The 13,195-nt window shown below is 27.5% G+C and overlaps 3 protein-coding genes across 3 annotated transcripts; 2 read left to right on the top strand and 1 right to left on the bottom strand.

The window, feature by feature from the left end:
* The first annotated feature begins 134 nt into the window (after positions 1–134).
* LOC129608002 (F-box/WD repeat-containing protein 5-like) lies at positions 135–2,737 on the top strand. The gene is made up of 8 exons (XM_055519298.1): positions 135–475; positions 553–710; positions 770–941; positions 1,017–1,849; positions 1,900–2,024; positions 2,079–2,291; positions 2,372–2,522; positions 2,583–2,737. The coding sequence occupies exons 1-8, from the start codon at positions 262–264 to the stop codon at positions 2,664–2,666; spliced, it is 1,950 nt and encodes a 649-aa protein (XP_055375273.1). The 5' UTR covers positions 135–261; the 3' UTR covers positions 2,667–2,737.
* A 946-nt stretch (positions 2,738–3,683) lies between these two features.
* LOC129607984 (succinate--hydroxymethylglutarate CoA-transferase) lies at positions 3,684–5,347 on the top strand. Its single transcript, XM_055519274.1, has one exon. The coding sequence runs from the start codon at positions 3,940–3,942 to the stop codon at positions 5,194–5,196; it is 1,257 nt and encodes a 418-aa protein (XP_055375249.1). The 5' UTR covers positions 3,684–3,939; the 3' UTR covers positions 5,197–5,347.
* Positions 5,348–5,379: 32 nt separating this feature from the next.
* LOC129607985 (uncharacterized) lies at positions 5,380–6,174 on the bottom strand. Its single transcript, XM_055519275.1, has 3 exons — positions 5,876–6,174; positions 5,638–5,804; positions 5,380–5,560 (listed from the first exon to the last, which is right to left on the bottom strand). Exons 1-3 carry the CDS (start codon positions 6,145–6,147, stop codon positions 5,493–5,495), a joined length of 507 nt encoding a protein of 168 aa, XP_055375250.1. The 5' UTR covers positions 6,148–6,174; the 3' UTR covers positions 5,380–5,492.
* Positions 6,175–13,195: the final 7,021 nt, after the last annotated feature.

The following is a 13,195-nucleotide window of genomic DNA, read 5'->3' as shown; positions in this document are numbered from 1 at the left end:
TTCCTTAATATTTGACATTCGTATCTTACATCCTTAATATCATTTCTAAATTTGATTTTGTATTTTGGTTTATAACATCTGTGATTTGACAATGAGCAGTAGTTTGTTTTCCCATAGTGAAAATGATGTTAGCTTGTAAATATTTTCGCATAAATGCAAAAATTAATTAAGTAATATAGTTTAAAATTTTTATTTCTCATTTTAATTTCGATATTCGATTATTTATCATTCAGTTATATTATAAATTAATTTTATTGCGATATGATCACAAGGAAAGTAAAAGTTATAAAAAGTAATTGGTGGTCAATACCACAAGAAGTGTTCATAAAAATATTACTTAATTTAGAAACTAAGGATATTTTATCTTTAGCATCAGTTTGTAATAGATATAACGAAATGTGTAAAGATGACTATATATGGAGAAAATTATTTCATCGTGATTTTATGGTTGATACTTTGGTAGAACTAAGACCAGGTTTGGAAAATTTTGAATAAAATTAATTTAGTTCCTATATATGTATTTGTATTTATTATTTATTTTAATGAAAATAGGTGCTAGCTCATGGAAAGCAGAATATAAACGCTTGACTTTTAATATACCTGTTGTTCTAACAGAAGTTCTTGAACAACATTCACATCAGGTTTTACATGTTAGCTTCTCTCATGATGGGAAAATGTTTGCAACTTGTTCGAAAGATTCAAGTGTTATTGTAAGACATTTTTCTTATTTTTACTAGGTATATGTCGATTGATAAGTTTAATATTTCAGTTATGGAACTCTGAACATCCATGTTCAGTAAAAGGTGTTCAGCATATGGAAAAATATAGTTGGAAATCAACTCATTTTTCACAATTTAATAAAACAGATACACTTCTCCTGGTATCTGGGGTGCTTTTTGGGTCATCCATGGGTGAAATTGCTGTATTCAGTATAGATGAAAGTAGGTTGGTATATTTAATTGATAATTAAAAACATTTCCAGAATTTCCAGATTTAAAATTTTATATTTTTTTTAGGCTCATTGTCTTTACGTTGTCGTATGGCAAATCGTCCGTACGATATATTTGGCACTTGGTTCAGTGATCAATATTTGCTGTCAGGTGATCTTCACTGGTTAGCCCACTTAATTAGTAGATCAGTAATATGGTTAAATAAAGCGAATCAGGAAATTTCTTCAGAAAATAAACCCATAATGACCGAACTATACAAGTTTTATAATAGAAACGCAAGTTCTATTCGTGCAATAATGATAGCGAACTGTCCTTGGCTTAATGATATGAATGATCCTTTAAAAATCGAACATTTAAATTTTGAAGGCGATAATATTGATATAGAAGCCATATGTAATGAATTAAGAAACGGAAGTTTTACTGCTGATTCTAGAGTTCAAAGAATATACGAATTACTTGAGGATAAAGATAATGCCAGGAACGATATAATATTAGATTTGTTATTGAACTTTTCAGAACTCGATTTAGAAAATTTTCGGAAGTGCTTTCGAACAACAAATAAACGGGATATTGATCCTTTATCTGAAAATTTGTGTAATTATAGAAAAAAATATTTTGAAAATAATTTATACCAATTTGATGAAAATGGTCAAGAAAAAAATCATAGTAAAGAAAACAATAATGAAGAATGGAAATCACACGATGCTTATGATGACTTAGAAAACTCTTTATCGAAATATTTAATTTTCTTTACTGGATCAAAAACATATTTACCTCACGAAATTGGTTTTAAACGAATTCAGAATATACATTTTCCTACAAAACTTGATCCTGGTCCATCATTAAGAGAAAGGTATGTGGCAAAACAAAGAGAGAAAGAAGAAAGAGCTCGAGAACAGGTATGTTAGTTTATTTTTGATTTTCATTATTAATGACATTATTAACATAGAACGATCCACGAGAGGAGCCTAATTGGAGAGATTATGATTCTGTAGCGGATCGTTTTGATAAAATTGATAAAATTATAGATCTTCATGGACATATTATAGGAATGGCATTAAGTCCAGATCATAGGTTAGTTATTAAAGTGTTATTTCTAATAATATGCATATTAGAAATTTTTTTAAGGTTTCTATATGTTAACACAAGGCCTTGGCCTAAAAATTACGTGATTACAAATCCACTGGAACCTCCGCCCATAGCACAAGAAATTGAAATACATGTTATTGATATGACAACTTTAGAATCAATAGGAAATATATTTAGAGCTCATAAAGCCTACACACCGAATACCGAATGTTTTTTCATTTTTTTAAATGTTTGCGATGATTACGTTGCAAGGTAATTTTTTTTCTTTGTTTTTTTTTTTGGGCATTACTTTCAAAAATACAATAAATATGAAATATGTACATTTCTTGTAGTGGAGCAGAGGATAAACATGCTTATATATGGGACCGATTTTATGGCCACTGTCTTGCTAAATATAAACATCAAGACGTTGTTAACGGTGTTGCTTTTAATCCTAAAGATTCTGAAATGCTAATAACAACTAGTGATGATTATTCAATTAAGGTAAACATCTGCTAAATTCAATTAGTTTAAATAATATGATCATTTATCGATTGTACCCAGGTTTGGAGATCTAAAGAAAAGGCAAAACAATTGAATATTCCATCTACAGAGCAAGCGATGGTATACCGAAAGAAAAATTTTTAAAAAAGTTAAAGAAATTTTTACGATCCAAAACTCATATGGTTGTTGCTTAGTTGTTTTTTTAATATGAAATTGTAAATAGAATTTTTGTTTTAATACCGTGCTAAATAAATCAAATGTAATATATTTTATTTTTAGAAATAAAATAAATTTTTATTTATTTTTTAAATTTTGGGAGCGATATCACATGTTTTAAGTAAAAATTTGCTTTGAAAGTATTTACGCAGAGTTGTTATCACAGGTATTTACATCTAGTGGGGATCAGTATTCTTATTTTTAATAAATCACCCACACAAATATTTTTTTTAATGTTATTGAACACTAATAAAAAATATATCATCTCAAAATAATATTTTAATAACTTAATGAAAATACAGAAATGTTAAATTTTTTGCAAATGATTAGGATGAGTACACATTTACTCCAAAATATCGAAATGAGCTAATTAATACGTACCAGCTTAAAAGTTATTTAATATTTTTTTCTTTAATAAATAAAATTTTTGGAATTAATCTGAATTTCAGTATATGAACATCCCGTAAACCCGTCTAAATTTGTTGATATGATTAAAATACTACTGAAATTTGTGTCTAATTTTTATGTGATTTTAGAACGAATTTATAGCAAAAGATATTATTACTTGACTTGTAAGAGTTCATTTTCAGTTAATTAAGCGATTTAGATTTAAGTGGTTTGTTTTGATTTTTATTCAAAAAAATTTTCCAAATTTAAATTTAATTTTGCAATAGCATTACAATCGTACATATGTACATATATCCGAATATGTTTTATTACTTTGTATGTTAAAAACAATTTTTGATTTTAATTAACTGTAAGATATTTCCTGTGGAAATTTAACTTTAAAAATTGACACATCAAATTGACGATTATTAAAATTTTGTGTCCTATCACTGTTGGCAAATTACACAGCTGATTTTGATTATATCACTGACAGTAAATAATTCTGAAAACAAAACAAATTACCTACATATGTGATATTTTTCTATGAAATTGATGTTTTTTTAAAACCATACTTCTATTTAAACAAATATATGTGAATTATGTAAATATGTTTTAAAATAAGATAAAAGCAATATTAATACAAATGTATCCAAAAGTCATACATTCTCACAAACTCAAGCTTTTAAAAATGATCGAGTCTGATAAATGTGTCTAGTTCTATTATCAAAGTGTATTTAGTGATATTAGATTTAAATAGTATTATTACTTAGTGTATGAATATTTGTTTGCGCATTCCAGTTCAGAAATATTTATTATGCATTTCTTAAAATTAGCAAAATTATATAAAACGCAAAGCAGGTTTTTTGTAACTTCAACTAAAGTCCATCCATTAAAGGGAATAAGAATTTTAGATTTAACAAGGATTATAGCTGGACCATATTGTTCTATGGTTTTGTCTGATTTGGGTGCGGAAGTAATAAAAGTTGAAAGACCAAATATTGGTGATGAAGCTAGAAAATGGGGACCACCATTTTTAAAAAACTCAAAAGATTCCGTATATTTTCAATCTGTCAATCGCAATAAGAAAAGTATTTGCATAGATTTTAAAAAAGGTCAAAAGATTTTACATGAATTAGTAAGGAAATCAGATATTTTAATTGAAAATTTTGTTCCTGGTGTTCTTGAAAAATATAACATGGATTATAGCACTTTGAAAACTCTTGCTCCTCATTTAATATATTGTTCAATAACCGGTTATGGTTCAATAGGACCATATTCGCAAAGACCAGGCTATGATGTTATTGCTGCTTCTATGGGAGGACTTTTGCATATAACAGGGCATCCTGATGGACCACCTGCAAAAGTTGGTGTTGCAGTTACTGATATTGCAACTGGCCTTTACGCTCATGGTGCAATATTAGCTGCGCTTCTTCAACGTGAAAAAAATGGCCAAGGTCAAAAAATTGACGTTAACCTCTTATCTACGCAGGTCGCCTCATTAATAAATGTAGCTAGCAATTACCTTAATGCTAACAAGGAGGCTCAACGTTGGGGTACTGCTCATGAAAGTATAGTTCCCTATGAAAGTTTTGAAACATCAAATGGTTATTTAACATTGGGAACAGGAAGTGATGATCAATTTCAACATTTATGTAGAATATTGAAATTAAACGATTTATTAACTGATGGCAAATTTACTACAAATAAAGATCGAGTTAAAAATAGAAAAGAACTTATTACAATATTATCGAAAGTATTTAAAACACAGACATCATCATTCTGGATGAAAGTTTTTGAAAATGCTTCTTTTCCCGTTGGTCCTGTTAACAATATGAAAGAAGTTTTCTCAGATCCTCATATAAAAAGTATAAATTTAGTTAAAGAATTAGATCATTTAATGGATGGAAAAGTCAAGGTTGTTGGTCCACCTGTTGTTTATGAAATTGCTGAAAATAATGCTAGAACTGCTCCGCCTATTTTAGGTCAACATACAAGTGAAATTTTAAAAAATGTTCTTGGCTATGATGATATTGAAATAAAAAATTTGAAGAATAAGCAAATTGTACAATAAGACAAAAAAGAATTTATAAAATTTTTTACAAAGAGTAATGCATTTAATATTGTATTTTGGTTTCATTTTGCTATCCATAAAATTACTTTGCCGGATTTGGGCTTGTTAGTATTTAGGGATTTAAATAAAACAAAGCATTAAAATAATTATGTGTATGTATGTAAATGATCAACTATTAAGACATTGATTTTAGAATAATTCTTATTTATTTTATAAAAATATTTAACAAAAAATATGATTTCTTATATAGAAATAATATTAAGATTGAATTCAGATGCCGTCAAAATATGCTCATATTACCGTCCAGCTAATGCTGCTAAAATTTTTGGATTAGCTCTTTGTAAAACTTTGTTTTTTCTTTCAACTAAAAAATCATTATTATTTGATTAAAACGTGTTGCATATGTATGTACAATCAAATTAAATATCGAAATTAACTTACAATTAACAAGTGTAAAATTCTTCGGTTCAGCCTCAAATTCGATAATGTACGAAAACGAATCTGGTGTTCTAAATTCAAAAGTACCAGATGATACATAAAATTTCATTCCATTTTCTTCTTTAGGTTCTGAATTTATATTGAATCCAATTCCGTTTGATAAAGAAAATCTAAAATTAATAATAAATTGATTTTAATCAAAAAACAAAAATTATAGTAAATTTCAGAAAAGTTTTTATACCTTAATGAAGAAGTTCCATTTTCATAAATGGTTTCGTTACTTAGAAATATAGAAATATTTTTATTTCCAAAATTAATAGTTGGGAAGCCCTGCGAAACAGGAATCTCTGTAGTAGTTTCTTGTGCTTCTGGTTTTGATTTTGATTCAACAACTGATTCTGCCCCATTAATAAATGCTGATGGTACATTGAAAAAATTCTGACTTGTTGTTAGATTTATTGTACAAAACAATAAAAGACAAAAAAGTATCTGGGTTGGTTTTCTGTTACCCATCTTTCTTTTATAAATTTTAAATATTAAATGATCTCATGTGATTTTCAATTTATAGTTTTAAAAGATTTTTTTTTTCCGCATACATTAAAATTTCTTGGTAAAAGCTTAATATATAACAGCTTCGTGATTTTTAAAATTACAGAAGAACCTCGAAAGAGAGAATAATAAATAGAAGAAGTAATTTTTTTCAAAAAATTAAATATCACATCAATGTATAGAGTGTATTTTTGATATTATGTATATACTTACATATATTGCTTATAATGGAATTTTAAAATTTCCAGAATACGAAAATTAATTAAAGTTTGATCACTATTTTGATCTTAGAAATTCAGAATTTAATAATATTGAATTCTTCTATACTAAAGCTCTTTGTATCATAGAAACAATTTGTTTTTCCATCATAAGCATATTCTTCTGTGATATTATATCTTGAAAAAGGTAAAAATCTAGTTGCTCTTCTACTTCTTTAATTATTCTAAGAAAATTTAATTATAATTTAAACAAAATTTTCTGATCTATATATCCTTTGTGTAGAGCCAGTTGCAAAAATACTTTTGTGTTAAATAAAATTTTATCAATTTTTAAAATATATAACAAATTTATCAATATACGATTAATATTAGAAATTCGAATGATATACGTGTATTCATAATATTAACTTTACTGTTTATTTAATTATATTATTATGAATTTTACTTTAAATATTTTAATAATAATGTAGTTTTGATAATAATACATGGGAATCATTCCCATGATCAACACTTTATCAAATTGAGTATTTAATAAGTATGTGTGGTCATAATTTTTTAGTACCTATAGTCGTCACTTATTCCAATATAACTGATATTCTGCTTATAAATACAATAACTACATATATATTTTTTTTATATTATTAATTTTAATAATTTTCTGGTAAGGTAAATTAAGTACTATATAAAAATAAAAAATTTTTTTTTAAATTTCATTTTATGGGCTTTTGTTATTTCATTTTTTTGTTTTGTTTTCACACTTAAGTTATATGATTGACACATTTAAAAAACTTCTCAGTAAACTCAAGTATGTTTTGTAAGCAAAGCAAAAAAAAATTTCTAAGAAAACTTCATTTATTGTCCCAGCATATGACATGATCTATAAAGTATTAAATATATTAAAAAAAGTACGAAACTAACCAATTAGCATTTCAAATAAAGTTGGGTCAAACCAACGGTTTGTAAAGTAACGATTTTCCTCGAGTAAGTGAGAATACGGTTTTTTAAAACAATCCGCTACATTACTTACTGGCGTAAAAATATATCAAGTCGTTGCCTTTCTACGTTTGCGGAATTGTGGGGAAAAAAGGTGAGATATGTACAAATTTTCTTCTATAGAAATATGTAAGTTTCCAATAAAGATTTGTATACAAAATTTCAGCTTTTCTTCTGAGATGGAGTAAAAACCAATACTCGGACAGACGGACCAAATGTAACGAAGGGGTAGTATTGCAATTGTTTCGGCCAAATTCTTTTACAATAACGATTTGAGTTCCATATTTTTAATACATATTTGTGTACGTATGTATTTTATACTAAAAATTTGGTTTTGGAGACCAACATATTGCAATGAGTTCATTCTTTAATTCAAGTCGCAAACTATGCAATTAATTTCCATTGAAATTGTATTTTTTTGAGTGAAAAGCAAACTTTCAATAAATTTTTTTACTAAAAGAATTTAATTTTTAAAAATTGTTAATATTATTTTTTTTTTTTATGAGAAAATATAACAAAGTGCTAAATAAGCTCATTCAACTCTAAATTTCTCCATGAGTATATGTATATATTATGTATATTTATAACTAAAGCTATATTATTATTATTTAAAATATGAATTGTACTTAAATTGTGTATTAAACGCATTGCATATTAAATTTATGTTTTTCATTTTGTATTCTTAAAAGCCATTGCTACTTAAAAAATAAATGGAAGATTAAAGTATTTTTCTTTTAATAGAAAAATTATATACTGAAAAATAAAACAAGAAAAAATAAATTGACCAAAATCGAATATCCTTTATTATATATATATATATATATATTGAATGTCCTTTTAAAAAATGTAAATGGAGTAAAGAAATTTTCAATTGCTTAAAAAAAAAGCGTATTTATTTTTGTTTTTCTGCTATTCTTAACCAAAGTAAGAAAATCGTTTCTTTCTTTATAATAATGAAAAAAAACGTGACTTTCTTTATTTTTTAAGATTTTTCACTTGGGGTTTTTTTTTTGTGTTACATGGAATGTACTTAAGAGCATCAAAGAATTTTTTCGTTTGCTTTCACTTCCTCGATACAATAGTAAAATATAAAAGGGAAACTTTTTTATTTTTTTATTTCTATTTTTAAAAACCCCAAAAGAAAATATCCTTTTTACGTGCCTTAATGAATATATTTAAGTACATATCGCATGTCCTGGTGAAATTTTTCTTCAATTGTTTTTTTAAAGAATGTAATGAATTTCTTTTATATGTGTAGGTAAGTTAAATTGTAAAAATTACAGAATGAATGAAGATTAATATAAATACAATAATTTTGTTTTTAATCATTCCAAATTGAAAATTTAATTCTGTATTGTACGTTTAAATATTTAAAAGTACATATTTTAACATTTTAATAATTTAATATATTATAAAGGCAATTTAAAAAAATTTGATATGGTCCGCATATAACCGTAATAATAATTTTAAGGACACTAATAAGCTTTCATTTAAGATACCTAGAAAAATATGAATTTGGTTCTTAGGAGAATTTCATTTTGTGCCATTCGAATTATACAAAAAGTTTGTCAGTAACATCTGGTAACAACCAGAGCTCAAATATTAAATTTTAAAAAATTCCATCGATTCATTTCGTAGATATGGTGAAAAATGTAAAATCGACCCGCAGATCAGTTTCCGAGCTCTGATCTTTTTAAAAAATTTATATATTCATTGTTTTAACACCTCGAATTGAAATATTAAATTTCAATGAAATCGGTTGATTATTTCTCTTTATATACGCAAAAATGTATATTCGGCCCGTAGTAAACGTCCAATTGTTAACACCTGATGCCTTTCATAAATTAGAAGATTTCGCGTACGCTTGAATGAACCTTGTATAAGTTGAATATTTTCTTCAAAATGATCAAAAATGGCACATTAAAAGGTCCAGTTCCCGAGGCCTGATATATCCCAAAAGTTGATTAATCCGTGACATAACTCAAAAAAAACTTACATATAAAATTTCATCAAAATCGGTTTAGCCAAATTTTGAGATGCAGACATATAGACATATAGACCGACAGGTTGCTAAAAATAGTTTACTTACACTTCCCTACTATGGAGAAGTGCATTCCCACAGAAAACTTGATATGCAAAATTGGTTGCCATCACAAACCTACCTCATTCTGTACACAATGCGGTCGGTAAAAAATTTTATGTATTTAAAAATACAAATTAAGAAAAAAAGAATTGATTTTTTAATCTAAAAATTGTTGAAGAAAAGATATTTAAAAATTATCTTAAATGTATGAAAGTATTTAAGTATTTTCACGTACAATAAAATAAAATATATTTTTTTTTATAAAAGAATAAACTTGATTTACAAATATTTTTTTTTTAAATAATTGATTAAATGTTATATTAAAAACATTAAAAAAGAAATTACAAATTATTATCGCTCTAAAATGGGTTTTATTCCAGTAAGAATAGCGATTATGTTGTAGATTTTTAAGGGTATCGTGGCGTTATCTACAAAGCTGGAGATATTTCCAAGTGACAACAGTTCCCTAATATTTCGGAAACTTCAGTATAGCCAGTATCCTATAGTACGTAGTTCTACATTATTAGAGCGATTCTAAGCGTTTTCGTAATCATTGGAAATTCAAAGATTTCACCCAGAAAATCTGTTTACAAAACTTTGAACGCGTTTTCTGGCTAAACTAGAAGATATAGAGCAGTGATTCCCAAAGGGGTCTATATAGACCCCCAGGGGTCAATGAGGATCTGCTATGGGTCTATCAAAAAATATGAATTTAATTAAATTAGTTTTGTATTTAACTTTCTCACATTATAGGTGTATCCTGCTACTGTTAAAAATTTACATCTATCAAAGAAAGTAGCCTGGGTATAACAAAAATTGAAAAACACGACAAGGGGTCTACAAGAGAAAAATGTTTGGGAACCGATGATATTGAGCGATTTTAAGTGTTTTTTGTGATCACTGGGAATTCACAGATTCTGCCAATATATGATAGATAATAGGATGTTGCAAAAATATTTTTGGAGCTATTTAAAAAAAGGTTTTGGAAAATTGTAAACACGTTTTCTGGCTTAACTAGAAGAGATAGAGCGATTTTAAGTGTTTTTTGTGATCACTGGGAATTCTGCCAATATATGATAATAGGCTGTAGCAAAAATATTTTTGGAGATATTTAAAAAATCGTTTGGAAAATTTTAAACGCGTTTTCTGGCTAAACTAGAAGAGATAGAGCGATTTTAAGTGTTTTTTGTGATGACTGGGAATTCACAGATTCTGCCAATATATGACAATAGGCTGTAGCAAAAATATTTTTGGAGATATTTAAAAAAATCGTTTGGAAAATTTTAAACGCGTTTTCTGGCTAAACTAGAAGAGATAGAGCGATTTTAAGTGTTTTTTGTAATGACTTGGGAATTCACAGATTCTACCAATATATGATAATAGGCTGTTGCAAAAATATTTTTGGAGATATTTAAAAAAAGTTTTTGGAAAACTTTAAACTCGTTTTCTGGCTAAACTAGAAGAGATAGAGCGATTATAAGTGTTTTTTGTGATCACTGGGAATCCACAAGGAATCCACAGATTCTGCCAATATATGATAATAGACTGTAGCAAAAACATTTTTGGAGATATTTAAAAAAAGCTTTTGGAAAACATTAAAAGCATTTTCTGGCTAAACTAGAAGAGATAGATATATGATAATAGGCTGTAGCAAAAATATTTTTGGAAATATTTAAAAAAATGTTTTGCAAAACTTTAAACGCGTTTTCTGGCTGAACTAGAAGAGATAGAGCGATTTTAAGTGTTTTTTATGATCACTGGGAGTTCGCAGATTCCGCCAATATATGATAATAGGCTGTAGCGAAAATATTTTTGGAGATATTTAAAAAAATGTTTTGCAAAACTTTAAACGCGTTTTCTGGCTAAACTAGAAGAGATAGAGCGATTTTAAGTGTTTTTTGTGATGACTGGGAATTCACAGATTCTGCCAATATATGACAATAGGCTGTAGCAAAAATATTTTTGCACATATTTAAAAAAATCGTTTGGAAAATTTTAAACGCGTTTTCTGGCTAAACTAGAAGAGATAGAGCGATTTTAAGTGTTTTTTGTGATCACTGAGAATTTACAGATTCTGCCAATATATGATAATAGGCTGTTGCAAAAATATTTTTGGAGATATTTAAAAAAAGTTTTTGGAAAACTTTAAACGCGTTTTCTGGCTAAACTAGAAGAGATAGAGCGATTATAAGTGTTTTTTGTGATCACTGGGAATCCACAAGGAATCCACAGATTCTGCCAATATATGATAATAGACTGTAGCAAAAACATTTTTGGAGATATTTAAAAAAAGCTTTTGGAAAACATTAAAAGCATTTTCTGGCTAAACTAGAAGAGATAGATATATGATAATAGGCTGTAGCGAAAATATTTTTGGAGATATTTAAAAAAATATTTTGCAAAACTTTAAACGCGTTTTCTGGCTAAACTAGAAGAGATAGAGCGATTTTGACTGTTTTTTGTGATCACTGGGAGTTCACAGATTCCGCCAATATATGATAATAGGCTGTAGCAAAAATATTTTTGGAGATATTTAAAAAAATGTTTTGCAAAACTTTAAACGCGTTTTCTGGCTAAACTAGAAGAGATAGAGCGATTTTAACTGTTTTTTGTGATCACTGGGAGTTCACAGATTCCGCCAATATATGATAATAGGCTGTAGCAAAAATATTTTTGGAGATATTTAAAAAAATGTTTTGCAAAACTTTAAACGCGTTTTCTGGCTAAACTAGAAGAGATAGAGCGATTTTTAGTGTTTTTTGTGATCACTGGGAGTTCACAGCTTCCGCCAATATATGATAGTAGGCTGTAGCAAAAATATTTTTGGAAATATTTAAAAAAATGTTTTGCAAAACTTTAAACGCGTTTTCTGGCTAAACTAGAAGAGATAGAGCGATTTTAAGTGTTTTTTGTGATCACTGGGAGTTCACAGATTTCGCCAATATATGATAATAGGCTGTAGCGAAAATATTTTTGGAGATATTTAAAAAAATGTTTTGCAAAACTTTAAACGCGTTTTCTGGCTAAACTAGAAGAGATAGAGCGATTTTAAGTGTTTTTTGTGATCACTGGGAGTTCACAGATTCCGCCAATATATGATAATAGGCTGTAGCAAAAATATTTTTGGAGATATTTAAAAAAATCTTTTGCAAAACTTTAAACGCGTTTTCTGGCTAAACTAGAAGAGATAGAGCGATTTTAACTGTTTTTCGTGATCACTGGGAGTTCACAGATTCCGCCAATATATGATAATAGGCTGTAGTAAAAATATTTTTGGAGATATTTAAAAAAATCTTTTGCAAAACTTTAAACGCGTTTTCTGGCTAAACTAGAAGAGATAGAGCGATTTTAACTGTTTTTTGTGATCACTGGGAGTTCACAGATTCCGCCAATATATGATAATAGGCTGTAGCATATTTTTGGAGATATTTAAAAAAATCTTTTGCAAAACTTTAAACGCATTTTGTGGCTAAACTAGAAGAGATAGAGCGATTTTAAGTGTTTTTTGTGATCACTGGGAGTTCACAGATTACGCCAATATACGATAATAGGCTGTAGCAAAAATATTTTTGGAGATATTTAAAAAATCTTTTGCAAAACTTTAAACGCGTTTTCTGGCTAAACTAGAAGAGAGAGAGCGATTTTAACTGTTTTTTGTGATCACCGGGAGTTCACAGATTCCGCCAATATATGATAATAGGCTGTAGCAAAAATATTT

This window comes from Condylostylus longicornis, unplaced genomic scaffold (genome assembly GCF_029603195.1).
Source record: "Condylostylus longicornis isolate FDR11 unplaced genomic scaffold, ASM2960319v2 ptg000030l, whole genome shotgun sequence".
Classification (NCBI taxonomy): domain Eukaryota; kingdom Metazoa; phylum Arthropoda; class Insecta; order Diptera; family Dolichopodidae; genus Condylostylus; species Condylostylus longicornis.
The sequence above is the reverse complement of the archived record's forward strand: the minus strand, read 5'-3'. Positions and strand labels throughout refer to the sequence as shown.

Bases quoted from the DNA above. Each gene is read 5' to 3' on its own strand.
- LOC129607984 (XM_055519274.1), top strand. From the start codon at position 3,940: ATGCATTTCTTAAAATTAGCAAAATTATATAAAACGCAAAGCAGGTTT.
- LOC129608002 (XM_055519298.1), top strand. From the start codon at position 262: ATGATCACAAGGAAAGTAAAAGTTATAAAAAGTAATTGGTGGTCAATA. The intron at 1,850-1,899 runs GTATGTTAGTTT...TTATTAACATAG, and splicing joins AAGAAAGAGCTCGAGAACAG to AACGATCCACGAGAGGAGCC. The intron at 2,025-2,078 runs GTTAGTTATTAA...AATTTTTTTAAG, and splicing joins GCATTAAGTCCAGATCATAG to GTTTCTATATGTTAACACAA.
- LOC129607985 (XM_055519275.1), bottom strand. From the start codon at position 6,147: ATGGGTAACAGAAAACCAACCCAGATACTTTTTTGTCTTTTATTGTTT. The intron at 5,805-5,875 runs GTATAAAAACTT...TATTAATTTTAG, and splicing joins AATGGAACTTCTTCATTAAG to ATTTTCTTTATCAAACGGAA. The intron at 5,561-5,637 runs GTAAGTTAATTT...ATGATTTTTTAG, and splicing joins GAATTTTACACTTGTTAATT to TTGAAAGAAAAAACAAAGTT.